General features: G+C 43.4%; 4 protein-coding genes across 11 annotated transcripts; 1 reads left to right on the forward strand and 3 right to left on the reverse strand.

The window, feature by feature from the left end:
• Nucleotides 1-53: 53 nt before the first annotated feature.
• LOC117135869 (probable beta-hexosaminidase fdl) lies at nucleotides 54-17,947 on the reverse strand. 2 transcript variants are annotated; one of them, XM_033296404.1, is made up of 6 exons: nucleotides 17,412-17,947; nucleotides 3,137-3,319; nucleotides 2,560-3,068; nucleotides 1,760-2,495; nucleotides 1,376-1,694; nucleotides 1,054-1,308 (listed from the first exon to the last, which is right to left on the reverse strand). In XM_033296404.1, the coding sequence occupies exons 2-6, from the start codon at nucleotides 3,298-3,300 to the stop codon at nucleotides 1,054-1,056; spliced, it is 1,983 nt and encodes a 660-aa protein (XP_033152295.1). In that variant the 5' UTR covers nucleotides 3,301-3,319; nucleotides 17,412-17,947. The 2 variants fall into 2 exon arrangements, with proteins under 2 accessions (XP_033152294.1, XP_033152295.1); XM_033296403.1 differs by lacking the exon at nucleotides 17,412-17,947 and having other exon boundaries at nucleotides 54-1,308.
• On the forward strand, nucleotides 5,999-14,323 carry LOC117135870. 2 transcript variants are annotated; one of them, XM_033296406.1, is made up of 3 exons: nucleotides 5,999-6,067; nucleotides 10,860-11,010; nucleotides 12,525-14,323. In XM_033296406.1, exons 2-3 carry the CDS (start codon nucleotides 10,864-10,866, stop codon nucleotides 13,626-13,628), a joined length of 1,251 nt encoding a protein of 416 aa, XP_033152297.1. In that variant the 5' UTR covers nucleotides 5,999-6,067; nucleotides 10,860-10,863; the 3' UTR covers nucleotides 13,629-14,323. The 2 variants fall into 2 exon arrangements, with proteins under 2 accessions (XP_033152297.1, XP_033152296.1); XM_033296405.1 differs by lacking the exon at nucleotides 5,999-6,067 and adding an exon at nucleotides 8,158-8,819.
• A 1,616-nt stretch (nucleotides 17,948-19,563) lies between the features above and the next one.
• Nucleotides 19,564-26,481, reverse strand: LOC117136938 (homeobox protein Mohawk-like). Of its 2 annotated transcripts, XM_033298086.1 has the most exons (9): nucleotides 26,409-26,481; nucleotides 21,914-22,045; nucleotides 21,367-21,842; nucleotides 21,159-21,307; nucleotides 20,684-21,067; nucleotides 20,493-20,594; nucleotides 20,309-20,433; nucleotides 20,063-20,242; nucleotides 19,564-19,996 (listed from the first exon to the last, which is right to left on the reverse strand). In XM_033298086.1, the coding sequence occupies exons 2-9, from the start codon at nucleotides 22,026-22,028 to the stop codon at nucleotides 19,884-19,886; spliced, it is 1,644 nt and encodes a 547-aa protein (XP_033153977.1). In that variant the 5' UTR covers nucleotides 22,029-22,045; nucleotides 26,409-26,481; the 3' UTR covers nucleotides 19,564-19,883. The 2 variants fall into 2 exon arrangements, with proteins under 2 accessions (XP_033153977.1, XP_033153978.1); XM_033298087.1 differs by lacking the exons at nucleotides 20,684-21,067; nucleotides 26,409-26,481 and having other exon boundaries at nucleotides 19,884-19,996; nucleotides 21,914-22,028.
• On the reverse strand, nucleotides 23,375-26,497 carry LOC117136937 (homeobox protein Mohawk-like). 5 transcript variants are annotated; one of them, XM_033298081.1, is made up of 10 exons: nucleotides 26,409-26,495; nucleotides 26,065-26,215; nucleotides 25,772-25,903; nucleotides 25,209-25,705; nucleotides 25,001-25,149; nucleotides 24,526-24,909; nucleotides 24,335-24,436; nucleotides 24,151-24,275; nucleotides 23,905-24,084; nucleotides 23,726-23,838 (listed from the first exon to the last, which is right to left on the reverse strand). In XM_033298081.1, exons 3-10 carry the CDS (start codon nucleotides 25,884-25,886, stop codon nucleotides 23,726-23,728), a joined length of 1,665 nt encoding a protein of 554 aa, XP_033153972.1. In that variant the 5' UTR covers nucleotides 25,887-25,903; nucleotides 26,065-26,215; nucleotides 26,409-26,495. The 5 variants fall into 5 exon arrangements, with proteins under 5 accessions (XP_033153975.1, XP_033153972.1, XP_033153973.1 ...); XM_033298082.1 differs by lacking the exon at nucleotides 26,065-26,215 and having other exon boundaries at nucleotides 26,409-26,497; XM_033298083.1 differs by lacking the exons at nucleotides 26,065-26,215; nucleotides 26,409-26,495 and adding an exon at nucleotides 25,987-26,055.
• Nucleotides 26,498-27,053: the final 556 nt, after the last annotated feature.

Below are 27,053 nucleotides of genomic sequence, written 5' to 3' on the forward strand. Positions count from 1 at the left end.
AGTATGGAAAACTATGGCCACCCAAAAAATGTGTCACAAGATTAGGAACCTGCTTAGACTGGACTTTTAGTTTATTTTCAAGAGTTACTTGGAGTTACAGCGAAAATTGTTAAACTCATGTTGGTTCAGAATTCAGGATTTTGTTTAGTTGATATTTTCTTTGAAAGTCTTAAGTACGAAAACAAGTTGCATAAGGATCCTATCAATCATTCCAAATGTTGAAATATAAAACCAAACAAACTGTGAATACCCCAACAATTGTTCCCCCATTCAAGTGTACATTCTAAATTAGCTACTAATTTACTAGTCGAGTGTCAGTTATGTGCCAATGCGTGCAAAAATGTCTCATAACGATTAAATATTTAGTTTATTTCTAAGTTTTACTCTTTTAGCATTTGTTTTTCTTTCTGATTCTTAAGGTCACATTGTTATATCACTGAAAATGTAATTAAACGTATTTTAACTTAAGGCAACGGGAAATTAAACGAAAACAAATGGAATATCAAATTAAAAGCAGAGGAAAAGATCATTTGATGTCACCCTAAACTAAATAATTCATATTCTGCGAATAAAGCTTTTAAAAATATCAAAATATTTGTCATTTCTTAATCGTGATTTATCATCTAAAGCTACTTGTTAATATATAAATGTATCGTTAGCCTATGTCTGTGTCTGTGTGAATTGATGCGTATGAAATCTACAACTATATTTATGAACTCTAGTGTTCAACGTCACCTGCATGTCAACCTCAACTTGATTCCCTACTAGGTCATTTCCAATCATTCTCTATTTCAACTGCAATGCCTGTGTGCGCTATATTCCGAGATGGATTGTACTAGTAATGGGTGTGGTTTTATGTTTGTTCTATGAAAACGAAATTCGATTCGTGGTTTATGCCAGAAACCATTTCAAACAGTCGCCTGCTTCTTTGCAAAACGAAGCCTAGGTATTCGTATAAAATAACAATTAGACTATCAACTAACTAACGCACATTTTGGGAGGGATCGCGGGATTGGGTTTGTAGGAGATTACTTTTACTTCTTAGAGGTAATATCAAATGCATTCGCCGGGATTCTGGGCACAGTATTTTGGAAACAGCGCTTCAGCCCGGATGCCCAGTTCGACGAGGCGATTTCGAAACAGTGAGATTCTGCGGAAAACATCTGGCGGCACTATGTCCATATCGTGATCATCGCTAGGATCAGTCCACAAGCGCTCCGCCAGAGCTGCTGTACGGGGCCACAGCCGGTTGTCCAACTGATTTTCGTCCACCTGCTCGGTCCACATGCACACTTCGCCACCCAGCACCTAATTAATAATTTGGTATTATTCAAAAACTTGGGCACTAAGATATCTATGTTTAGGCGATGCTTACCTGCTTCTTTCGCTTCTTATCCAATCGCATGCGCTCCCACGGCCTGTGTTTGTAGACGTTCTGCCATGTGCGGTACGGAGCACAGGCAGCATCCCCAGTGGCCCGCCAGCTACCGAAGCCGCAGTCCAGATACCAGGCGTCCACGTGCGAGAAGATTACGTTATAGCCGTTGTCCAGCAAATCGTAGTTCTCCTGCCAGGTGCTGCCGCCCCATACCTGAACGGTGAATTGACTGTTTGGAAGACACTTGGTGTTGGTCAGGGCGCTCGACCAGACTGCCACGTGCTTGGGTGCTACTCCATTGTTGGCCAGTTTTAGTCTACGGAACAAGACATGAGATTAGTTGAGGTCACCTTATTCTTAAAGTCGTTATCTGCTACTCACCTGACCATAGCCTGGAGCATGAAATCGCACCACAATCCGCGGAGATCTGTATCATTGAAGTATTGCGCCCAGCAATCAAGATTCACCTCGTCACCGCCCAGGTGGAAGAAGTCTGTGGGGCCCGTGTGTTGCAACAACTCCTCGTAGAGGCGCTGCAGAATGAGGTAGGTATAGTTATTCTTCGGATTCAGCTGGCCGCACGGCGGTTCGCCACAGTAGAAGCTCCATGGCTGCTGGTTGATGCACATGGCCAGCTCGCCCATTCCGCGCTTGGGTCCCCAATCCCAGCCATTGCCCGCATGGGCAGGCGCATCGATCTCGGGTATGACCTGAACGCCATAGATCTTGGCGAACTCGGCCACCTCGCGAACATCTTGCTCCGAGTATGTCTCGCTCTCCGAGTAGGCTCCGTGCTCGGCCAACTCTGGATAGTAACGCGAAATGTAGGGAAAACTCTGGGCATCTGTTAGGTGCCAGTGGAAGCGGTTCATCTTGGCCAGGCCCATGCCCACAATCGTACGCTTGATGGACTCCACAGAGAAGAAGTGGCGAGAGGTGTCCAGCATGAGGCCTCGATACCGGAACTTGGGCGCATCCTTCACCTTGCTATTGGCATACGTATGCAACAGATGATCTTCGTCGTCAAACCATATCAGTTGCTGCAGCGTAGACAGTCCATGCCTGGCTCCGAAGTAAGAGTTTGCGGTGATCTCCACCTGCAGGCGGTGTCCTTCGGCTGCTCAAAAGTGGGGAAAATTAAGTTATATTTATTTCTTTTAGTGTTATTTTAGAATACTCACTTTGTGTGCTAAGCTGGTAAGTCTCGTCATTGTCCAGGCTAAAGTTAAGATCTCCGGACTTGATCACGCTGATCTTGACCTGTACGCTAGTTAGATCCCCAACCTTCTTCACACCAAAGGTAGCTCCAAAGAGCGTGGCAGCTGGTTCCAAATCCGCGTGGCGGCGTGATTTCGATGAGGACTCGCTTACGGTCGGCTCTGATGAACTACCCACGTAGTCCAGCCGCTGGATTTGCCTGAGATCCTTAAGGAACCAGTCAAAAGCCAGTTGGAGCTGCTTGCGTACTTCACGATGCGCCGTGTCCACGTGCAGCTGCACATCCTCGACGGAGAAGCTGTGCGTCTGGGAGCTGAGCAGGAATTTCTGGGTGGGATGCGGCCAAATGTTAACGTCACCACACGTCATCGAACAGCTGATGAACGAGACCCTCTTGGCGGATTTACCATGGTGGCCCACCCGCATGCATCGGTCATTCTCGCACTTGTACGTCCAGGACTTCTCGACGGGTCTGCAAGAACGAAGAGTGATTAGTGGGAGTTGGATGATTCCTCAACCTGATTGGCATGTGGCACTCACATGGGAAAGCCACTGGCATCGTGATGGCTGTGGGGGCGTTCCAGCGCCTCATTGTAAGCCTGGGCCTTGGTGACTCCTTGGTTCCAGTAGAGCACCGTCAGGATGAATATGGCGCCGGTGAGCAGCACCAACAGAGCTCGGCGCAGCGATACAGCCAAGGACATCTTATAGAGATAGCGTAGGCTGGAATATAGGTGGATACATATCATAAAAATACGAATTTCATAGAAAATATTAATTAAATTTCAAATATTGAAAACCTGATTTCCCCCAGATGGAACTCAACTCCCTTGTTTAACATCTAACCCACTTTTTGCCATTGTGTCCAACCCACCAGTTGACATCATCTGGCTTTTGGCCGCCTGCCCGCTGGCAGCTGGTTTAAGGAACTGAGACAGTTAAGCAATAATGCACAATAGTAGGTCGTGTCGCAAGACAATGGGCCACCATGTCGACACCACCACCAGGCTTGCCCCACTGAAACAGTTCCGCCCACCCTGTCATGGGGGACAGGACACATCGAACTTTAATCAATGCTCGCGACTTGGGCTTGACGAGCGATAAAATCAAAGGAAACCCGAGGAGTCGCGCTCAGCCACATGCCATTTAGTGGCAATTGTTTATCCACGACGACCGCGATGTCCTCACGCTAATACCAACGCACACACGCCACATCCACGTCCACCTTCGTCGCAGGCGGAAAATTGGGAATTGGGCCTCCAGTGGCGCCTGGCTGGCAACATAATGAAAAATCGAATAGGAAAACATTAGGGACCACGACATCGTAGCTTCCTTTCTTCCGTACCTTTCGTATACGTATCTCATAGTGTATTGAAAATTGTTAACTTTTAATTTTGTTGAGTTCAAAAGTATTGCCCACTTTATTGGGACATCGAATACATTTGGTAGAATTTAAGCTACCAGCTCTGATATTCAGCTTCTAAGTTGAGAGAAAACTCTGCTTATTTTAATAACTTTAACTATTTTATGAAGAGAAAAACAACTTAATTGCATATTATCATTACATTAAGTTCAAGCAAGTTTAGCATATCATATCATTAAACATTTCACTAAAAAGGGGTTGAATATTGTAATACAGTATTTACTCAAGTCTTTACGTATTCGCTTCATAATCGGCAAGTGAAGCCTTCCTGTCAACCCTTAACACCATATTTTTAGAGTCCCCCCATCCCATATCAACTTTGTAAGTAACCTATAATTTTACGTTCTATGCTACCTTATTGATTTCAAATCAAATTACTTAACAAATGAGTGGAGGATCCGTAAACCCAAATTTGATTTCATATATTTTTAGGGGTGTTCCCTTTTTAAAGAAACTTTGCATAGCCGAAGAACGAGGGCGAGACCTTGCCACCGATGGAGCATGGTACCTGGCGCCGGGTATCGTGACGCTTTCCCTCGTGATGGGTGATTTGGTGGGTGGTGGATGGTGGCCGGTGGGTGGTACACACCTGTAATGCAGTAGTGGCAAAATCAGCAAAGGACCTGCAACCTTTGCGTGCGACTGGAACAATCGAAGCTGGCATGGGCGAGACCTTAAAATTTTCATTACGCTTCATGTGAAAATTTGAAATACTTTCGCAGGTCATGCAACACGGGTGAGTTCGAGACCCTTTACCAGTTGCCACTGGCAACGCGAAGGGTAGTGGAAGGTGGAGGCAGCATGGCAGCTTGGCAGCTGGTGCTCCAATGCAATGGACGTGCTCTTAGTGGTGGCCTGGTCCCATCATTACCTTGATGGTCGTGCATAATAAATCAACAGGCATGCATAATTAATGCTGCCAATGCTCGGTAAAAGGGCAAGGAGTGGAAAAAGGAGGAAAGGATTGCTTGAATGTGACAGCCTCATTAGTTCCCACACAGCATACATGCATGAATGTCAAAAATATTTGTACAAAAGTGTAGCATACATTGCAGCGTTTTTGTTGCCAGGGCACGACGAGTTACAAGATAGTTTGCTAGCTCTAATTCCACTAATTTTTGCGTAGTTGTTTTAAGATGAAGTAAACACAACTGGAAGCATGAAAATACCCTGCAAAAATTTTCTTATTAAATAATTAACAACATTCAAACCAATAAGCAAGTGAAAAAAGATGATTGGCTATTACTGCGTTGATTTGCTTTAACATTTAGATAAGGTGCTTTAGATAGTTTCTTTGAAATGGGTGAACTCATGAGCGAAGGTGAAATAGATAAAATTACTATCAACCACATTAATTTCCCCCCAATTGCTTTCCATTTAAAGTTTCCCTCTGGAAATCAACATGGTGCTTTTAGGTTTTGATAGTTTGCCTTGCTTTCCTTGGCTTACCCGTAACGCGTGCGCAGAGCGGCGCTCGAAAGTGACCAGAAGCGCCCGAAACTATCCATCATCAGAGGGCCCACCGGTGGGTGGGCGTCACCTCATGTCCCCCTTGCGGGGTTCCCGGTGCTCCGTGCCCCGCGGAACACCGCCAGCCCCGCACCAGCTGGACGCTCTAATGAGTCACGTTGCCAGCTGCCAACTGTTGAGGGGCGGCGTGACACACAAAAGGGCGACTGACGCCTCCTCTCGCTGCTCCTACTGTCCTGCCAGGCCAACTGTGTGGCTGGCTGCCTGGCTGGCTGACTATGTTGCTGGTTTGTCCTGAATTGACAAATTTCCTTTCACACAAATCTAAAATTATGCCAGAGATGAAAAACTAAAATGGTGGCAACTTTTGTGTGCCGTTCACGGCCGTCGTGCGGCAAGGAGAAACAACTGAAATACGTGCTCTTGAGCGCGCGCGACACTCGACACTCGGCGCTGGCAACAACTACGGCCCAACTATGGCCATAAGCCGCCGACGGAGCGCGGATTTCAAGACGCTCGAACGCCGACGACGCCGTCAACAAACAGTTGGCACGGCCAAAAACACACTCGCAGCGAAGGTAAGAGTGGGGTGGGTGCACTGGGAAAAACTAGCAGCAATCACAATGAAGTTTCCAACCAGAATGAAAATTGTGATAGCAAAAAAGTTGTTCAAAATTAATATTATGAGATCTATGATCATAGCTTATCTTAATATATCATATTATTATACATCAAATATATCAAAATATTTGGTATAGATATTTATTAAAGCACAGAAAGTACTAGCTACTAACTCTGTGCATGTTTATTATTAGTGTAGCAATATTTTTCTAAGTGCACAGCTGAGAACATGGAACTAAAAGAGCGGGCGTCCAAAATGGCGTGCAACTATTTACATATGTTCTTGAATCCGACGGGCGACAGTGACTGCGATTGCATGCACCTGGCATGGGAGTTCCTATACCTATACCCATACCCTACATCCACCTATAGTTATAATAATCGCAGGACCAATCCACACTGCCGCCCCAAATATTGGGCACTCCGCGCACATTTGAATGTTTGCACGAGGCGAGTGCGCCATAAATTAAAAGTGAATTTGCCAAAACAATTCGTGCATTTCAATTAGCTGCTAACGGCTGGCAATTATGATGATGATTGCATTCGGTTGCTTTAAAATGTGGCCGATATGCAAATGTTATACATTTCATTCGCATTTATGCGGAAATTGGTTCAATATTTAGCAACAATATTGTGGCGGATTTTTGGGTAGCTGTTTGCATATGCTGAGATGTCTAATATATGGGGCACATCAAGAACGATTGTGGTTTTATTTGTGTTTTCAACAATATATTATGCTAAGTGGCAATCATCTTTATTTTTAAGATTCTACTAAACGTAGAATGCTACACACTTCTTATCAAATTTCTTAACATCTCTCAATTCGTTTCTTAAAAGTGCATATAAATGCAACAGTTGAACTCCCTTGGGCAACATAAGTGGCTTGCATTTTTTTGCTGCATCACGCATACGCAGCGTGTGCCGCCGAGCAGCATGTTGCATGCTCAATATGCGCGGCATGGACTGTTGCTTCTGAGTCGCATTATTATTTATGGCCGCATGCCGTGAAAAATGTCAGTTGGCGACAAGTGTTGTTCAAATGGCATGCACGGTTGCCACAACAACAGCAGCAGCAGGAGCAACAACAACGCAACAGCAGCAATAATGACAAACCATACGGGCATACAAAAGCATTTGGCGCTCAATTTGACGTGAAACGTGTAGAAACCGAAGGAGAACTTGGGTACGAGTGAGCAGTATACAACGGGGAAGCTCAATACAAATAGCTCTGCCTGTCCTGTCCTTTGTCGTCGACATATCCTTTTGCCACCCACCAGTGCCGGCGGACCGACCACCCCAAGCCCGAAAAACCAGAGAGGGAAAGCCACAGAAAAATGGGCAACGCAACATGGAACAGGCGAACAGCAGCGAGCAGAAGTAACCACAGACATCAGCAGCTAAACAGCCGAAGTGCTGAGTCCAAGCCGAAGGCTGGCCCATTCGGTTGCCAAGGCAACTTCGTCGGGTTCACAACAAAAGGATAAGCCAAGCCAAAGTCCTCGGGACAGGACGACCAGCGAGCCAGCCAGTAAACTAGTCAGCAAGTCAAGCCGGAGCTCAGTTGCAGCAGCGCAACGCATTTGCCCAGACGCACAACTCGCGGTTCGCGGCCAAAACTAAGAGTTACGGAAATAGACTTGCCTTGGCCATCGATCGTTCTGCCAGTTACACTCAGAAAAAACAGGCAAAACAGGCTATTATGGCTTCAAGTTTTAAATGCATAGAGTTATGCAAACAATGTGGATATGAAAAAGTGTTAATTCCATAGAAAAATCGTATCGAATTCGAAGCCTCTTTGCAAATGCATGATTATAGTGCATTTAAATAATAAATATTTATATTAATAATATAATAGTTAATTATATAATAAATAATATCATATGCTAAATAAAGGTGACACAACTTAAATTTCTACTGTGCAAACTAGTAAAAGAAAAGAAAATACTTCAAAAAGATATAAATAAAACATATCCTCAAACTTACTTAATCCATTAATTTGTATGAAATTAGAAAAGAAATATTTAAACAAATGACAAGCCAAGGAAACTTTTATAAAAAGTATTAAACTTGTGTTTCGTGTAGTGTTTGTGTTAGTTTTAGCCCAAAGTTTTCTGTTTGACTCGGCTGTCGTGCTGAAGTCGCCGTAGCCTTCGGCTCGTCGATAGCGAGGGCTAGCTCCTGGCAGTCGCCTTTCGTCCTTGCTGCGGTCTAGAGCCCAGGCTTTCGCTGCTAGCCAGGCTAGATGCGCCTCCTTCGGCGCTGAAGTGTGCGTGCTAATGGCCATGTAATGAGTGCGCCGCGCTAATCGTTATGCAATCGCCGTGGCTCGATTTCCACTCGCAGTGAAATGTCTCTCAAACGTTATGCAACTCTGCTGGCCTTTGGTCAAAATCAGAATCAAAATCAGAACCACACAATCCCGGCCACAACAATATCGCTGGTTTCCACAACGGAACCACCATTGCCGTCATCATCATCTTCGTCAGCGTTTGGAAGTTTCGTCAGCGAGGAGCAGCTGCAGTCCCAGGAGCATGTCTCGTCCTCCTCCTCGATTGTCACACACACCACCTACTACACCGGCGGATTGGGGCAATATCACCAGCAGCGCGGTGGATCCGTCATCTCGGGCGTCGGTGGCGGCGGAGGACCTAGTGGACCCCAGACGTATGCAAATGTTGTCAACGGCAATGTGAATCTGCTGCTTGGCGGGTAAGTCTGTCCCGTCAGTTGGCACATTCGACTGATGCGAAGTTCAAGAGATAAGTCAAGTCACCTTTTTTGGCCCATGGGAAATGCGAAAGAGTGGCTGAAAGTTTTGCCAAATAGCTGAGCATTCCCCTCAGTCATTTGGCAATTAATTAATTAGAGTTGCCAAGAAAGTTCGCCCAAAACAATTGGCCTCGCAGCTAACGAGAGCGGAATTGTTCAAGTATTTACATTTTAAAGAAGCTCTCTTTAGTATTTTGATAGTATACCGCAATCATTTCATATAGATAATTCATACGAAATGTGGCTATCATTCCAGCTAATAGTTTACTGCCACAAGTGAGTTTGCCATTCAATAATTAGAGCTAACCACTAGGTTTTCGTTCGACAACAAGGAGCATCTCGAAAATTCCTGTGAGAAATGCTTGCAGCAAGTGCCCCTTTTGGTAAAAACACTCAAGAAGCATATTACAAGATACTTCCATAGATCATAACGCCAGGCACCACTTGATTTATGGGAAGGAGCTGCGAATTAATAAGCATCAACAGCAAGAGAAGATGTCAGGCTTCCGCTTTTCCGCGCTGAAAATCATAATTATAATTGTGCCGGGGCATTTTTTACTTTCGGTTTTGCTTCGTCGAAACCCAAGCATCCTGGCACTGGCTTGGCTTGTTAATAAAATGTAAAAAAAATACAACTTTCATGTGCAACACGAGCTATTCTATTTTTTCGGAGTAACCGCAGAGCAACAAAGAGGTTTTGTAAACACGCTTTTATGGGGTTTTCTTAGTGTCTGCAAACATCACGCGCGACCCACACAAGCCAAAAAAAAAAAAATAGAAAAAACTTTATTTTAACTACTTTTTTATCGATTGTCTTGGGCAGTTCATTGAAAATAGCTCGAGTAAAAAACCGGAGTAGGGGAAATCGCTGTTGTCTCTTTTCGTCGCTGCGGAATGAGAAGGCCGGAAAAGCTGGCCCCCCCAAAAAAAGGGGCCCTAATGAACTGTTGACATGCGAGAAATTGCGTGAACCGGGAAAGTTGAACAGCCAAAAAAAATTGAGAGACAAGGAAAAATCGGAGGACGCACGTGGGGCAGGGAAAGACAGTGGACAGACAAGTGGGACACAATGTTGCATTCTAAAGTGGATTAAGTGACGTCATGGAAATGCCTGGAGCTACGAAATCGACACGACACGAAACCATTTCCGACCAAATAAACCAGTGGGTTTCAATAAACCGACATAAATTGGCCGACCGCGTTAAAAGGAAAATTTGATAACTGGCAATCCAGTTGATAGTGGTGGGGTCATTTCGGATTTATTGACGAATTAAGGAACAGATAGAGCTACACCTTTTCAAATTCACTGATACCAGCTATGGGGAATCTATTGACCAAGTTTTCAGGCATATTGTGTTTGTTTAATAAACAAAAGCACTTGACATAATCTGGCTATTTTAGGCAACTTAACGGCAGACAATTAAAATTTGATAAATCCATAGTATTACCTCTTTAGACAAAAGGCCAAATTTGGAATATTATTAGGCTAACACACACACACGCGTTCTCCAAAGCAGATTTGAAGTGTGTGTGTGTGTGGCAGCTTAGTTAAATCGAGATAATTGGCAATATGCCCTACATTTCATTGAAATTTCCCCTTCGCTTGGCTGCAAGATGAATTGGGAGCCAAATAAAAAGCCACAACTGCATTATCTAATTAAAACCGAGAAGCCAAGAAGAGTAATTTCCGCTACCATGATGTATGAATGTCAACATTTTGTGGCCAATTTATGCTATCAATATGCTGGCAAAGCCAACCCAAAATAAATAAACATACAAGCACTAGCAATTTGTATGGCGAAATTAATAAATACCGAATGCGTATTAATACGTTATTATCACACTGGTCATTTATCGATGGCCCGCAATCAATTTCGTGTCGCCAGCCAAGGCAAATAAATATATGTTCGTTGGAATAACATTATAACATTCATTGAATAGCATTGCATTCACATCCCCGTTCGATTTAATTTGTTGCAGAGCGATGCTCTCCCTGGTGACGACCATATTGTGTGTGGTCTGCTATTGTTGCCATCGGAACATCAAAAAGCGAACGGAGGCCGCCTACAGGCAGCAGCAGCACCAGTGGCTCGAGGGCGATCCCAACATGGAAATATACAGCGTGGAGCAGGTGAGTTGGAGCTAATACGAGTATATCCTCAATGCCTATGCATCGATGGTCCATGGTGCCCGTGGGGTTCTGGCAGAGAGCTTTGTCGTCCACCCAGCCATAGTTACAAACGGATGTCAACGGCATTCCAAGTGGATGATAGTTGGGTCACAATGGAAGTGGACGACGGACATCGGTGCTTGTTCAGGGGAAACCAGAATTTTATTAATCAAATCCAGTAATGGCAGTATGGCAGCTATTGCCTCCTCTTTAGTGGTTCTAATAAATAACACACATTTCAAACGTGTGTGAAAAATGGGAGAGTACGTCTGGCTCTTAAATAAATAAAGTTATACAAGTTCTAGACTTACATTAACTAGATTTAAAGCTTGCTAAATACCTAAATGAATGGCAATTTATCAGTGATTGGCTTGTCAATTTGCTATAGTCAATATGAATACAAAACCCCTAAAACGCAAATGTTTTTTTTTGTCAATTTCAAATCGATCGAATGTTAAAAATCAATTAGCGACTATTAAGTTTAAGTGCTGGCTGAAAAGAGTGTAAATATGTACATATATGATATTAAGCAAACTACACAACAAACTTTCCATGCAAACAATTTAGTTTTTTTTCGATTTGAGCTTCAATCAAATCAACCCAGTTTCCCAATTAGTGGTCGAAATTACAATAGAAATAATAATAATATCTACCATTCTGATATTTTAGCCATTTGGACGCTAGAACAACACACAATCCGGCCATAATTGTCCCTTTTCAAGTGTAAGCCAACATTTCGTGGCGACAGTTTGAAACTAAGTCGAAAACTGAAAGTGCGGGAGAGGATGGAGCAGCAGGACTGTAATGGATATTTATGCGCCGCATTTAACAGGTGCCACATCCGGGGGAAAGTGGGTTTAGTTGACCAAAAGGGCGCGACAATTGTGGCCGGCCATACAGCCAGCCAGTGCAAGTGGCCCAGAAGTCGCACTCACTTGGCCGTGCTCTTTATTAGGTTACGAGCCGCCTTTCCATTCAGCCCACAATCCACCCACCAAACAACCAACCAACCAACCACCTACCAGCACCATAGGCCATCATTCAGTTCATTGTTGTTTGTTGGCCCGCTGGGAAAGGGGGGAAAGTGGCGGCAAAAGGCTCCACGTAAATCAACGTTAGTCTGGCCAGGCACAGATGTCAACTGTGGACAGAAGAAGGCGGGTTTCTAGCACGGAAAAAGGGAGTGGCAATGGGAATGAGAATGGGATTGCAGATTGCGCGGCAGAGACAAATAAATTTATGATGTGTGCAATTTAAACTTTTTATTTGATCGCGCAAATTTCACTTGTCCACCGCGTCTCCATTAAGAAAGTAATTTACAAAGCGACCAAGCGGAGATCGGCAATTAGTCACGACCTTGAGGGTTATAGACCAGTTGGAAGCATTGCATTTAGAAAATCAAACCCTACAATCTATTCAACTTCCTTTTTTATCCTCCTGCTAATAGAGTTTAATTGTTCGTTTAATTCCTTTAGTGCTACGAGACATCTGGCTTGTTCCTGGGCGACTCCACCGATGGACTGTCCGCTGTGCCCGCCCTGCACCACGAACCACCGCCCTCGTACGATGCAGTGGTGCTGCACGAACAGCAGCTCCACCAGCAGCAGCTGGAGCAGCAGCAGCAGCAGCAATTGCAGCTGCAACTGCAGCAACAGCAACAGCTACTGATGCAACGCGTCTCTCCGCCGCCAGGATACCGATCCTCGTTGGACATCAGCGGCCAGCCGGGAACGAGCTACGGTCGCGGCACACCGGATGGCAGTGTGGATGCGGTGGCCAGTGGCAGTGTGCAGTGCGCACCAGGAGGTGCCAATGGCCTGCTGGTCAACAAGCAGTTGCAACTGGCCCTAAATGCCCAATCCTGCTGCTCACTGCAGCGGGCCGAGGTGGAGAGCATGTGGAATGCCGCTGCGGCGGCGGTGGCTGCCCGGAGCGGAAATTGCCTGGAAATGGAGACGCTGCAGGTACGTAAGCCGGCGCAGAATGTCAGATTGAACACCTTCGGGCGGCGGTACCTGCAGCAGAGCCATCAGCATAGTGCAAACCACTACCGGCGAGGCTGTCCGCTGTGCGGCAAGTTCCGCTATGAAGGTGAGGTCGATGATGAACCACTGACCGCTCTGTCCGTGGAGAGCGGTCTGAATATGGGCGGGCGCAGGGAGGAGGCGGAACCGTCTATCTGCCCCTGCCCCAGCGACATCGACAATGGCAATGGCAATAGCAACCACATTTCTGGTGACGATCTGCAGGATGAGGCCAACGGCAATTTTCTGGCCGCCACTATCGATGAGCCACCTCAAAATGATGCCGTGCTCTTTCCCATAACCGCTGCCAACGATGAAAACGACAACGCAGCAACATCGGACACACCATCAACATCCGACGCACCAGCCACATCTCACGGGCAATCGGGGGAGGATGAGCTGGCCACGGGACAGCAGAAGGAGCAGGAGGAGCAGGACTTGGACAACATCAACGAGAATGGAATCATCAGCCTGGACATGAGCAAAATCATCGACAGATCGGGCCTGCCCACATACGAGGGTGCCATCAAACTGGAGTCCAGTGGTTATGTGTGAGCCTAACGAGCAGTTCGCATTAGTTGTATGTCTGCAAACCGAACCCCAAACCACAATCGTGCTTTAACTATGATTAAGATAGGTTGAGATTGGTGAATTCATGTGTTATTACTGCAGAATGAGAAACCAGTTCAGTTTTAGCTAATTCATTGGTTCTCAACCACCTAAGAAGATGGCTAGAATTTTTCTTTGATATGCTAAGAAAAGCACACCTAAACTAAGCATTTTTGAGTTGAAAGGGTTGACAAAAATATCACGCTCTCAAAACAGAGAAAATAACATTTTAAGCAAAACGGATAACAATAATTTTAACGTTTAAATGTTTTAGAACTAAGCCAGTGCATATCCCTGTAAATGTTCGTGTCCGAGTGCTCGTATCAATAAAATCAAAAGTTGTAATTGAACGCAACAAGCGGTTTAATAAGCAACCTCAATCCGCAACCTTCGCCTTATTCCACGCGAACAGTTTTTAGTTTAGAATGCTCGGCTGGGCGCAATCCGATTGATTTTGCATTAAAAACAGGGGGCGGGAAACGCAGGCGGGATGATAAAAAACGAAAGCAGAGCAGGGAATGGCATGCAAACAAATCGCCAAAGACAACGTCTAACAAGCGGCAAGAAAACAGCAACACCAGCCAACCACTCGCCCCTCACCACATTTTCCCAACCCTTTGCGATTTTCCACATCCACTTTTCCACCACAGACAACGTGCTTATGTCTCTGTCTTTTCGTCTGGATCATTCGCATGAGGAGAGCGGCGGAAATTCAGGGGCGAAAAGTGTCACCATGTCGGCTACGTTATTCTCTAACTTAAGTATTTAGCGTGAATAGTTTAATTATTTAACCAGAAAATCATCTTTAAAGAACTTTTGACAGCCAAAAATTCTCTGAATGTCAAATATACGTAATTATCACGCATACGCACAGTTCGCCCACTCTAAAATCCTCATTCACCTGCAACAGCTTCAAATATCAAGTATACATGTGTATCACCTAATAGCACAGCTCCGCAATGCATCAAGTATACGCACCGTTCGCCCACTTGGAATTACTTCAGTGAAACTAAAGCACGCCAAGGGTATGTGAGAAAATAAATCGTTTTCAATTGTGGGTTATGTTTTACGTGTGTGGTCAAGCGATGGCTCAAAGCACCCTTGTTGTGCCTCGGCTACCTTTTCTTTTGCCCTCGTGCCACATTGCAATGGAAATGGTAACAAGAAACTTGTTCAGTAGTTGGCTCCCATCATTGTGCACAATTTCATTTGACAGCCAACGCAGGGGTAACAAGTTCTCGGCGTTTATGCAACCTTGAATGGCTCAAGTGGGTGGTTGGATAATGCGGGGAATGTAATTATGCATGTAAGTTACACTTGAGATCACATTTAAGCCAGCACAACCCCCAATCAACCTCAATGTGGTTTGTTGAATTATTGAACAAAATTCTAGTTGGAATGCCACTGGTTTGAAGATAATGATTTCGTTTAACACTCGTACCGTCGTGTCAGCAGCATTTGAATTGAATTTTTCACGTTAGCACCGGCAATAAATAGAAATAACTTAATTTTGGTTTATTTATGGCCATGCCAGCGCGATTTCTGGGCCACGTATTAACACAATTTCGATGATCCGGCCAAGAGGAGCGCGCTTTGTTGGTAATTGCAAACAACTGAAAGCAATGCGTCTGCCGCTGACGGCGGCACAACAAGTCGCAGCCGCTTCTGCCGCTGCTGCTGCCGCCGCTGCCGATGCTGCTGCCGCTGTCGATTGGCAACCGCAGCTGATGGGTGGGAAAGCGGGCGGCAAATGGGTGGGAAAATGATAGAAAAGAGAGCACCAGACGCCAGCTCATGTGCATGTGTGGAGGCCAAAAACAAAATAGAGCAAACGAGAGCTGAACATGAAACTGAACCCAGCTGAACTCGTGCTTGGCATGGGTGGTGCTGGGCGGGATTGGGCGCAACTGGGGGCTTTCGAGGTGGCATCACAAACTGCGCAGCACCGCTTGACCCTTTCCATTGCAAAACCACCACCCCTCCGCCATCCCCCTGCAACCCGTTCGATTTATTAATAACACCAGAAGAGGCAGGCACACGAGGGTGAACCGAATGGGCGAATGGCGAATTTCTGACTTGGATGGCATGGATTGCGAGGTGTGAGCAGCAGCAGCACTTTGCCAACAGCCTCTCGTATTTATAATTGCTGCAAATTGCCGCTTAAAAACTTGTGTTCCTGCCGGGGCATCGGGCCAAACTACTCGAGCCACTTACGACGATGTCAGCGTCATCAGCATGGGAGTGCCAGGCACGTGCTTGAAATAGACTCCATTGGGTCACTAAATATAAACCATTTGGCATTTGCTATGACCCAAAAATTCAGACCGAAGTGGTGCGAAGAGAAGACCGAATCATAGATGCTTTAGTCAAAACGAGTATGTAATATAACACATATTCTTAAAATATAATATTCACATCTGGATTACTAACCCAAGCTAGCATTTTATATTAAATTAAATAACTAGAATATTTTAATGTTATCTAATTTATTTTACATATTATTATAGTTCATGATAAGACCAACCTTAAAGTAGCAATTTCATGCATGCTAAAACATTTCCCAAGAAAACCTTATCACATAAACAACTCAAAATCACAAATAGTGAAAATAATCTAATTATAAAACGACTATCTATATACACAGAACTTTATAAGGTTGGGATTTTGTAAATCTATTTCTTGTTAATCTGTCTTTTATACTGGTATATACAAAACAAGAAAATATTTTTATAATTTTGAATACTTTAATTCAAGAATGTGCTTATCGGTTCCCACCAAGCGAAATTTGGAAATCTTCCTCTTCCGTAGAAGCCAAGTACTCACAATTGCTGATAATTGGTTGGGATCGCTATTTTTGGGAATATCGAAAACGGCAGCGTATGCGTGTTCCAGGATAGCGATCCCAAACGCTTATCAGCAAATGTGAAGACGCAGTAATTCTACGATTAGTTGCGAGCCACTGTATATCTCACTTCCGCTAAACCGATCGTCAGCTGGAATTCTCGCGGGGCAATAAATATAATATATGTACATACATATAATATGTAATATTATTGTGTACACAGTATCTTGAATGCGACGAGACTACGGCAACAGAAATTGAGCAAGTCATGAGGTAATGGGGCCAAGCCGCAAAGGAGAGAGGCAATCCGAAAGTAAAAGTGCAAATACTGAATAGCCAAAAAATATTACAGTGCACATACTAACAAATATCAGTGGCGTCAGCTGAGTTTATTGATAAAGGGGGAACATTATGGTGAAAAGTGTCTTATATCTACAGATATGCAATGTGGAATTTTTTTATTTTTTCAAATGAAATGGTTAACTTTATTTTAGGTAATCTTTATTATCTTGAATAGTTGCGATATGCTTTATATAGCATATAGATATAGCTTTAGCTCAGGCTTTTAAAACAACAAAACAAACAAAATAGGGATGTATTTCAATCCGTAAATATCATTCATATATGTGCCAAATATGTCTTTCAAAAGTATTCTTATCACTATGTGCCAAATTATAAAGAAAATCTTCAACATGAAAGGGGAAGTTCTAAGGCGGTGTCCTGGTATTTCTTAAAGGACATTCCAGCCCACTGCTGCTTTTAGGGGCTTAAGCCCCTCCCAAATTCACTGCGTAAGCCTCTGCCCAAGCGCACACACACAGGCGCGTAAATACTGCGGACAGATGTAAATACATACAGACATCTCATCCGTGTACTTATAGACTTACCCACACTGCGTATGGAAATGCTCTTTGCATGTCCTTATTTCCTCCGTCGCCAGGACAACTGAGGTCGCTCCGAAGGGATGGGGCGGGATGCGGGGCTAGCTACTGCTGCGATTCTAGGGTATTGCTGGTGCGGTTCAGATAAGCGTGCAACTGGCAGGTGCGCCAACGAATGGCTGCCTATGTGGCGTGTGTGTCCTATTGCTTTTGCGACTTCTGTGCGGCGAATGGCGTTACATTTTTACATATTTTTACACGGCAATCGACTTGTTTGTGCTGCAATGTACGAGTAATTCACACAAAGTGCACACGACTACAGGAGCAGTGCGAGCGAGCGAGACGGCGAACAACGGGTGCGGAGCGGTAATTCGGTCGGCACTTGAACGATTTTGCATTGCATCCAGTATTTTGGGTATGGTACAGACAGTAATTAAACAAATGCACGGACCGCTTGTGCCATTGGCATCGTTAGTTTTCCTGCTGGGCAAACATTTATTGCAAAAAAACAACAAAAAACAAAATCGGCAACTGACCGTGCGAGAATGGCGTTAAAATACCGTCATGTTCAGTCTTATGAAAAATACCGAAGACGGGACGGTATCTACAACAGGAAACTATACTGTGAAATACCAAGACATACGTCAAATAAAGGTAAAATTTCAGAATGTGCGTCAAATTGCCGTCAATAGAGGAACGGTTGAATTTGAAACATGGGGTCGTTTATATTTATATATTTAGATTTGAATTTCAGTAATTAAAAATGGAACAATGTTAAAAAAAAGATAATAGAACTCAAGAAAGTATATCAAATATAAGTAAATTGAAAAATCGGCTCCTACTCTTTGAGGAGTATCTCCACTCGCAGAGCTCGTAACACGCTAGACAACCATAAAGAAAATTCCTTTGAGGACTCTTCATGAAAATTTAATAATTTCATATTTCATATATTTTATTGAGTCCTAAAAATTAAAGCCCTACATAGATAGTAAGATATTTTTTCTTAACATTTCTTTTTTTTTTTAATTCACCTATAAATATCGAAAAAATAAATAAAAAACTTACCCATGTTCCAATTTCTACCACTTCTCCATCGCCGCTACTCATCGACGTTGATTTGAAGCACATAATTTAAAATTTATGTTAAAAACGAATTAAAATATATTTCTAATCAAACCATTCTTTTTATTACCTGACAATTTTAAAACCAAAATTATACAATTTTATGTTATTAAGAATACGCTCTTATTAAATAAAATATTATTTGGAACAGACCAAGTCAATTTACGTGAGCAACCTTATGTTTATATTTATGTACATAATTTATTCGATGTCCATTCCTTCGTGCGACCTCCAGGGATAAGAGCAATATATACAAATAGATCTTCCATCGAAAAGAGGGGTGCCCAATTCAGCGATCATTATCCAAAAAGGAAATCTGTACAAAGTTTACTGTCGCTTTTTTTATAGAGCTGTATTCCTAGGCTGGCACTATTTATTCCAAAACTGCTCGCTTTTATACTCAAACTATGACGACCGTGTAAAAAAAACTAGCTTATAATTAAACAAATATTTATTACTATCGAGTTTACGTAGTGACGAATCAGACACCCTCCGAGACGTCCGATAATAGCCAATGAAAAATGTAATTATTCAGGAAAATGCGTTGATACTCAATTCGAAATATGCTTACAAAGCATAATGAAATGTAAATGAATCATTTAATAAATATAACTTTTTTCTTTACTTATCTAAAAAATATTGATCCATCCAAGCGTAAGAATTTAATATTATTTTTATATCAGAACATAAGTATGTTGCGCAACACTTTATTATCTGTGGTAACCAGAAAAGATTTTTTAAATTAACAGCCCATTTAATTACTAAGTAGAAAAACCCCAAAGTATTGCAATACATTTATTATACAGAGGTGGTCAAAAGTATTTACACAACGAGCTTTTTTTTCAATTGTCAACTAATTGAAAAAAAAGCTCGTTGTGTAAATACTTTTGACCACCTCTGTATTATTAACACAAATAAATTTGTCCTTCCACAAAAGCTCTCATATTATGTATGTATGTATATAATTACTAGATAACTTAAAATACAATGGCTATAATCAGCCAATAAGATAAAATACACCAACATTTTATGCGTGTTTTTGTTTTATTTATGTATAAGTAGTGTACACAATCATGTTTAGTTTAAAGAGTCAGGTCCAAGACTAAGTCGATTTGTTTGTGAATTGATTTGGTGGAAAGGGTATTTGGGCGGTGGCATTGCGAATTGATCTATAGCTTTGTACATTATGTAATTATTAGTAACCTAATTAATTAACATGGGTTAGAGGCAAATTTTTGGGTCAAGTGCTGGTTGATTAAATTACTTAAATATATATATATATATATATATTTCTATATACACGCCTCGGCACTTTGGGAAGTCGGGATCTGTTGCGTGGGTATTTGGTTTGGAGCTCTAGTCTCCCATGTAAACGAAATCGTCGTCCTGGACGTCATCGTTTTGGCGCACAGCCATGGCAGTTTCCACTAGATAATAGAGACACTTGTACTTGCCACGCTCATGTGGACCTAAACGAGATTATAAAATAATTAAAAAGGCAATAAAAAAAATGAATAAAAATAGGTATAAGTTACCCTGCGATATAGCAGATAATTGACTCTGGCCAGCTTCTGCTTCAGCGGCAGTGAACACCTCGTCCACCTGCAGATTATCACCGATGTCCTGTTGATTGGAGCTGGTAGAATCGATTGTCTGGATTTCCGAGGCCTGTATTTTATTCAGCTCGCTTTCGTAGTCTGTCAAGTGTTGATTTTCTTTAGGAATAAAAGAATTGGATTTTACCAAAGAAAGCGTGCTCTAAGTTTGCAAACTTCACTCACCGTCACGCTTCGCAGTCTGCTGATTGCGATTCCAGAAGACGGTATTCTGACCAGATTCCTTCGAACCAGAGGTACCTGGATTATTGCCAGCCGAAGTGCTGACTTCCTCAGTACCAAATACAGTTCTGGAATTGCAAAGGCCAAGATTACAATATTATCTCAATACATCCACATAACTACTTACTTTATTACGCTCTGCCAATCATGGGAGGTCTCGAAGCGTACTTCCTCCTCGCTGTTCGGCCCACAGGACTCGTATCCTTGGGCACTCTCTTCGCCCTCGGACCTAGGGTGAAAAGAAAATTCTTAGTACCGTCAGTCGCACTTGACTAAGATTTAAGGCTCTGTATCAGTCAATGGGAGCAGAAGCTGTACCTAGGAGTCCCCACGATTCCGCCGTATGAATCCTTATGGCAGTACATGGATTCTTGCTTTTTCCCAGTCTTAGGCTTGGCTTGCTTGGCATTCTCCCTAGGATTCTTTGCAGCAATCGTCCGCGTTCTTACGCGCTTCGGAGGTCTTGGCTTTTCTTCGTCATCGAACTCTGGCGGCAGCTGGCCAAAAAGGCTGTATGGCAGTATGGATGTGGCAGAATTGGAGCTAGAGTTCGACCCACCAGCACCACCTGAGCCAGCCGAAACCCCCATGGCGGCAGCCTTGCGCATCTGATAGTTTTGAATTTTATCGATCATGGTTGCTTGCAGCGAGGAGTGAAGACTTTGAAAGCCCATCGGGTTGTTTGCAATGGCCTGCTGCCAGCTTGGAAGAGGAAATGGAGTTTGGACGTAGGTGGGATAGGAGATAGAAGTGACTAACACTAGGGAAGCAGGACACAGAGACTGGTAGTTACCTGTAGATGACACTGTCCTCGTACTCCGGCTCCATCTTGACCATTTGTCCATTGGGGCCCTGCACATACTGCTCAAAGTTGGTCAGCACATTGGCGATGCCCTCGTGAATCTCACCAGCGCCATCCACCTCCTCTGTGGCGCCAACGACCTGGAGTCAAGCAATTTAGTAACTTCAGGCGTAAAATGATTGACGAGAAGATAACACACCACTTCGGAGGCGGGACTTCCGTGTGCGGGATTCGGCCCAGTCAACGCACATGATACCGAACAGTTGGGGGTAACCTTTTTGCCACGTCGCGATATGGTGAAGTGCATGGGATCGTTGCCCTCACGTCTGATCATCTCGGGTAGAATGCGGCGACGTGCATTGATGAACCAGTTGCACACTTGAAGAATCGTCAGATTGGCCTCTTGGGACAGGGTGAACTTCTCCGCATCACTCGGATAGGCGTTATAGCGGTGCTCATAAAGCCAACGCTTCAAAATCTTTACAGAGGACTTGGGCAGATTCCCACGACGCTTGCGCAGCGACCCATTAATGTCGATGTGATGCTCACTGTCCACCATCATGTCGCGGTAGTTTTGCACCTGATTGGCGCCCTGTTCGGTGCTCTGATCCATACCCACGACGGCTTGAAGGGAATCCTGGTCCAAACTCGAGTCCAAGTGGAAACGGACACGTCCTGCAGATGACATGGCAAAAAAAAAACCGGCCATAACAAGACGGAACTCGACCGGGATGTAGGAAACTCACCATCGTTCTCCAACAGGCTGGCCTGGACTTGAGCCTCGTGCATCATGTCCTGGATATTCTGCCGTACATGGCGATCCAGGACCATATTGACCTCTTCTTGTTCCGGCGATATCATTGCAGCTAAGGCTTAAGCTTCAGAAAACAGAAAATTCTTTAAAACACAAGCAGAAACGGTGTGAAAATGTTGAAAGGAAAAGAACAGTAACTTTAATTACAATTTTTGCAAACAGAGAAAATTGTCACTTTTTATTTTTTTTTTTTAGGTGTTCTCACCACAGACTTTGAGATTCAACTAACTTTTCCCGAGGGCAGGCAAGTCATTCAGACACCAAAGTCATGGCCAACTAGGCTTCAAAAACAAATTTCAATCGATTTTTATAAATTGTTCTTTCCAATCGGTCTGCTGGTCTCGATCAATTTCCCAGGTATTATCCATAAAACGAACGTATTAAAGGTATTAAGTAAAGGAGAATTTTATAAATATTTAAAATTAATTAAGTTAGGGCCAACTATCGATAACTATCGCACAAACATCGCATTGCCACACCAGAGACCATGAATATTTTGACAAATTCACTGCGCGCCCAAATAACGGGCGTCTAGAAATCTATTATTTAACTTATCCAAAATGTATATAAAAATATTGATGCGCCCAGTCAAACGTAAGTAAAGTTTAGACAAGTGCATTTATTTGGTCAAATGTAATATCATTTTGATTTCAGAAGATTTGTATGTTGGAGGTTCGATCGTCACTTGTTATTCCCGTTACCTGTAGAGAAAAAGGGTATACTAGATTCGTTGAAAAGTATGTAACAGGCAGAAGGAAGCGCTTCCGACCATATAAAAAATATATATTTTTGAACAGAATCAATATCCAAATCGACCTTACCCTATCCGTCTGTCCGTCTGGGCAGACAGGACCGTACGGACGTCGAGATCTCAGGAAATATAAAAGCTAAAATGCAGAGATTAAGCATACAGAGACATACACTCAGCACTAGTTTGTTGACCTATTTTGCCACGCCCGCTCCAACGCCCACAAACCGCACAAAACTGCCACGCCCACACTTTTGAAAAATGTTTAGATTTTTCTTCGTTTTATTCCCCAATATACCCCAGAAAAATGATTAAATTTCGTGTTCGCATTTCCACTGGATGAGTACCGGGTATCTGATAGCATTATCTTTTTTTTTGTATAATAGCTTTATAGTTAAAAACCGAATCAGTTTATTTTTGCGCCACTCTTTATTAGAAGATTAGAAGTCCTGCGATTTTTTAAATTCACAATAGCCTATTAAATTACTTAGTAGAAAACCCCAAAGAATTCCTATACAATTATAATAATAACAAATAATTTTGTCTTTCTACAAACGATCTCATTTTATGTATGTATGTACATAATTACTAGATACCTTAAAATACAATGGCTCTAATCAGCCAATTAGATCAAATACACCAACATTTTATGGCAATGTGTAATACAAATGAGTTTTTGTTTTATTTAAGTATCAGTAGTGTACACGATCATGTTTAGTTTAAAGAGTCAGGTCCAAAACTAAGTCGATTTCTTTGTGAATTGACTTGGGGGAAAAGGGTATTTGGGCGGTTGCATTGCGAATTGATCTATAGCTTTGTACATTATGTTAGTAACCTACTCAATTAACACAATAACATGGGTTAGAGCCAAATTTTTGGGCCAAGTGCTGGTTGATTAAATTACTTAAATATATATATATATATATTTATTTCTATATACACGCCTCGGCACTTTGGGAAGTCGGGATCTGTTGCGTGGGTATTTGGTTTGGAGCTCTAGTCTCCCATGTAAACGAAATCGTCGTCCTGGACGTCATCGTTTTGGCGCACAGCCATGGCAGTTTCCACTAGATAATAGAGACACTTGTACTTCCCACGCTCATGTGGACCTAAACGAGATTATAAAATAATTAAAAAGGCAATAAAAAAAATGAATAAAAATAGGTATAAGTTACCCTGCGATATAGCAGATAATTGACTCTGGCCACCTTCTGCTTCAGCGGCAGTGAACACCTCGTCGGCCTGCAGATTATCACCGATGTCCTGTTGATTGGAGCTGGTAGAATCGATTGTCTGGATTTCCGAGGCCTGTATTTTATTCAGCTCGCTTTCGTAGTCTGTCAAGTGTTGATTTTCTTTAAGAATAAAAGAATTGGATTTTACCAAAGAAAGCGTGCTCTAAGTTTGCAAACTTCACTCACCGTCACGCTTCGCAGTCTGCTGATTGCGATTCCAGAAGACGGTATTCTGACCAGATTCCTTCGAACCAGAGGTACCTGGATTATTGCCAGCCGAAGTGCTGACTTCCTCAGTACCAAATACAGTTCTGGAATTGCAAAGGCCAAGATTACAATATTATCTCAATACATCCACATAGCTACTTACTTTATTACGCTCTGCCAATCATGGGAGGTCTCGAAGCGTACTTCCTCCTCGCTGTTCGGCCCACAGGACTCGTATCCTTGGGCACTCTCTTCGCCCTCGGACCTAGGGTGAAAAGAAAATTCTTAGTACCGTCAGTCGCACTTGACTAAGATTTAAGGCTCTGTATCAGTCAATGGGAGCAGAAGCTGTACCTAGGAGTCCCCACGATTCCGCCGTATGAATCCTTATGGCAGTACATGGATTCTTGCTTTTTCCCAGTCTTAGGCTTGGCTTGCTTGGCATTCTCCCTAGGATTCTTTGCAGCAATCGTCCGCGTTCTTACGCGCTTCGGAGCTCTTGGCTTTTCTTCGTCATCGAACTCTGGCGGCAGCTGGCCAAAAAGGCTGTATGGCAGTATGGATGTGGCAGAATTGGAGCTAGAGTTCGACCCACCAGCACCACCTGAGCCAGCCGAACCCCCCATGGCGGCAGCCTTGCGCATCTGATAGTTTTGAATTTTATCGATCATGGTTGCTTGCAGCGAGGAGTGAAGACTTTGAAAGCCCATCGGGTTGTTTGCAATGGCCTGCTGCCAGCTTGGAAGAGGAAATGGAGTTTGGACGTAGGTGGGGTAGGAGATAGAAGTGACTAACACTAGGGAAGCAGGACACAGAGACTGGTAGTTACCTGTAGATGACACTGTCCTCGTACTCCGGCTCCATCTTGACCATTTGTCCATTGGGGCCCTGCACATACTGCTCAAAGTTAGTCAGCACATTGGCGATGCCCTCGTGAATCTCACCAGCGCCATCCACCTCCTCTGTGGCGCCAACGACCTGGAGTCAAGCAATTTAGTAACTTCAGGCGTAAAATGATTGACGAGAAGATAACACACCACTTCGGAGGCGGGACTTCCGTGTGCGGGATTCGGCCCAGTCAACGCACATGATACCGAACAGTTGGGGGTAACCTTTTTGCCACGTCGCGATATGGTGAAGTGCATGGGATCGTTGCCCTCACGTCTGATCATCTCGGGTAGAATGCGGCGACGTGCATTGATGAACCAGTTGCACACTTGAAGAACCGTCAGATTGGCCTCCTGGGACAGGGTGAACTTCTCCGCATCGCTCGGATAGGCGTTATAGCGGTGCTCATAAAGCCAACGCTTTAAAATCTTTACAGAGGGCTTGGGCAGATTTCCGCGACGTTTGCGCAGCGACCCATTAATGTCGATGTGGTGCTGACTGTCCACCATCATGTCGTGGTAGTTTTGCACCTGGTTGGAGCCCTGTTCGGTGCTCTGATCCTCCTCGACGATGACGTCGGCCATGGAATCGTCGGCGTGAAGGGAATCCGGGCCCAAACTCGAGTCCGAATGGAAACGGCCACGTCCTGCAGATGACATGGAAAAAACGGGCATGAACAAGACGGAACTCGACCGGGATATAGGAAACTTACCCTCGTTCTCCAGCAGGCTCGCCTGGACATGAGCCTCGTGCATCATGTCCTGGATATTCTGCCGTACATGGCGATCCAGGACCATATTGACCTCTTCTTGTTCCGGCGATATCATTGCAGCTAAGACTTAAGCTTCAGAAGTCAGAAAATTCATTAGAACACAAGCAGAAAAAGTGTGAAAATGTTGAAAGGAAAAGAACAGAAACTTTAATTACAATTTTTGCAAACAGAAAAAATTATCACTTTTTAGTTTCCTTAGGTGTTGTCACCACAGACTTTGAGATTCAACTAACTTTTTCCGAGGGCAGGCATCATTCAGACACCAAAGTCGCCAACTGGGGTTCAAATACGAACTTCAAATCGATTTTTGATTTCTTTCCAATTGGTATACTTGTTAAATCGATTAATTTCCAAGGTATTATGCATGAAACGAAAGCATCTTTACTTTAGAATTAAGTAAAGGAGAATTTTAAAAATATTTAAAATAAATTAAGTTGGGGCCAACTATCGATAACCATCGCACTCGCACACGAGAGACCATGACATATAACATGTCAAATTGACACTTTAACCAAAATATTTTGACAAATTCACTGCGCGCCCAAATAACGGGCGTCTTGAGCTCCCAGGGATTTACCTGCGATGCCCGAAAATGGGCCACTATTATTTAATTGGACTAAACACTGGATTTCCCAGTGTTACAGCCCGGCCCCGGTTACTGCCCTCTGCAAACCGTGGTGACGGGGCAGTCGTCAGAACCTTATGATCGCGGCCATTTAGACGGACATTTTTCGCGGACTACGTAGATTTAGTTAGGAACGTTGGAGGAAACAATTTTTCACTGCCTTTAAAGCGCTTTATTCCTTTTTCTTGCTGCGTGCCAAACAACAACAAATTAGTGGCGAAAAAAATCCGATAACCGCTAACGTGCGATAAATCATGGATGGGGGTCCACTGGAGTTAGTTCAGTTGGCAGGTTCAGTTGAAATTTGAAGAGTGGCGCCAAGAATAAATACATCAAGTTTTGTTAAGTACACTTTGTTTAAAAATTATAAACATACACTTTGCCATGCATAGCCCTCACTATTTATCTCTAGGCAGGAAATGAAATCTACATTTAAAATAAACAAGTTCTATTTATCATATATTTAGAATGTACATAATTTAAATATAACAAATTAATGCTTTTGTTTATAAGTATTCAACCATTCAAGCTTAAGATTTACATTTTAAATGTTTTTTTTTTCGATAACTATATAAATTATCGATATGTATAGACGTT

This window comes from Drosophila mauritiana, chromosome 2R (assembly GCF_004382145.1).
Source record: "Drosophila mauritiana strain mau12 chromosome 2R, ASM438214v1, whole genome shotgun sequence".
NCBI classification, from domain to species: Eukaryota; Metazoa; Arthropoda; class Insecta; order Diptera; family Drosophilidae; genus Drosophila; species Drosophila mauritiana.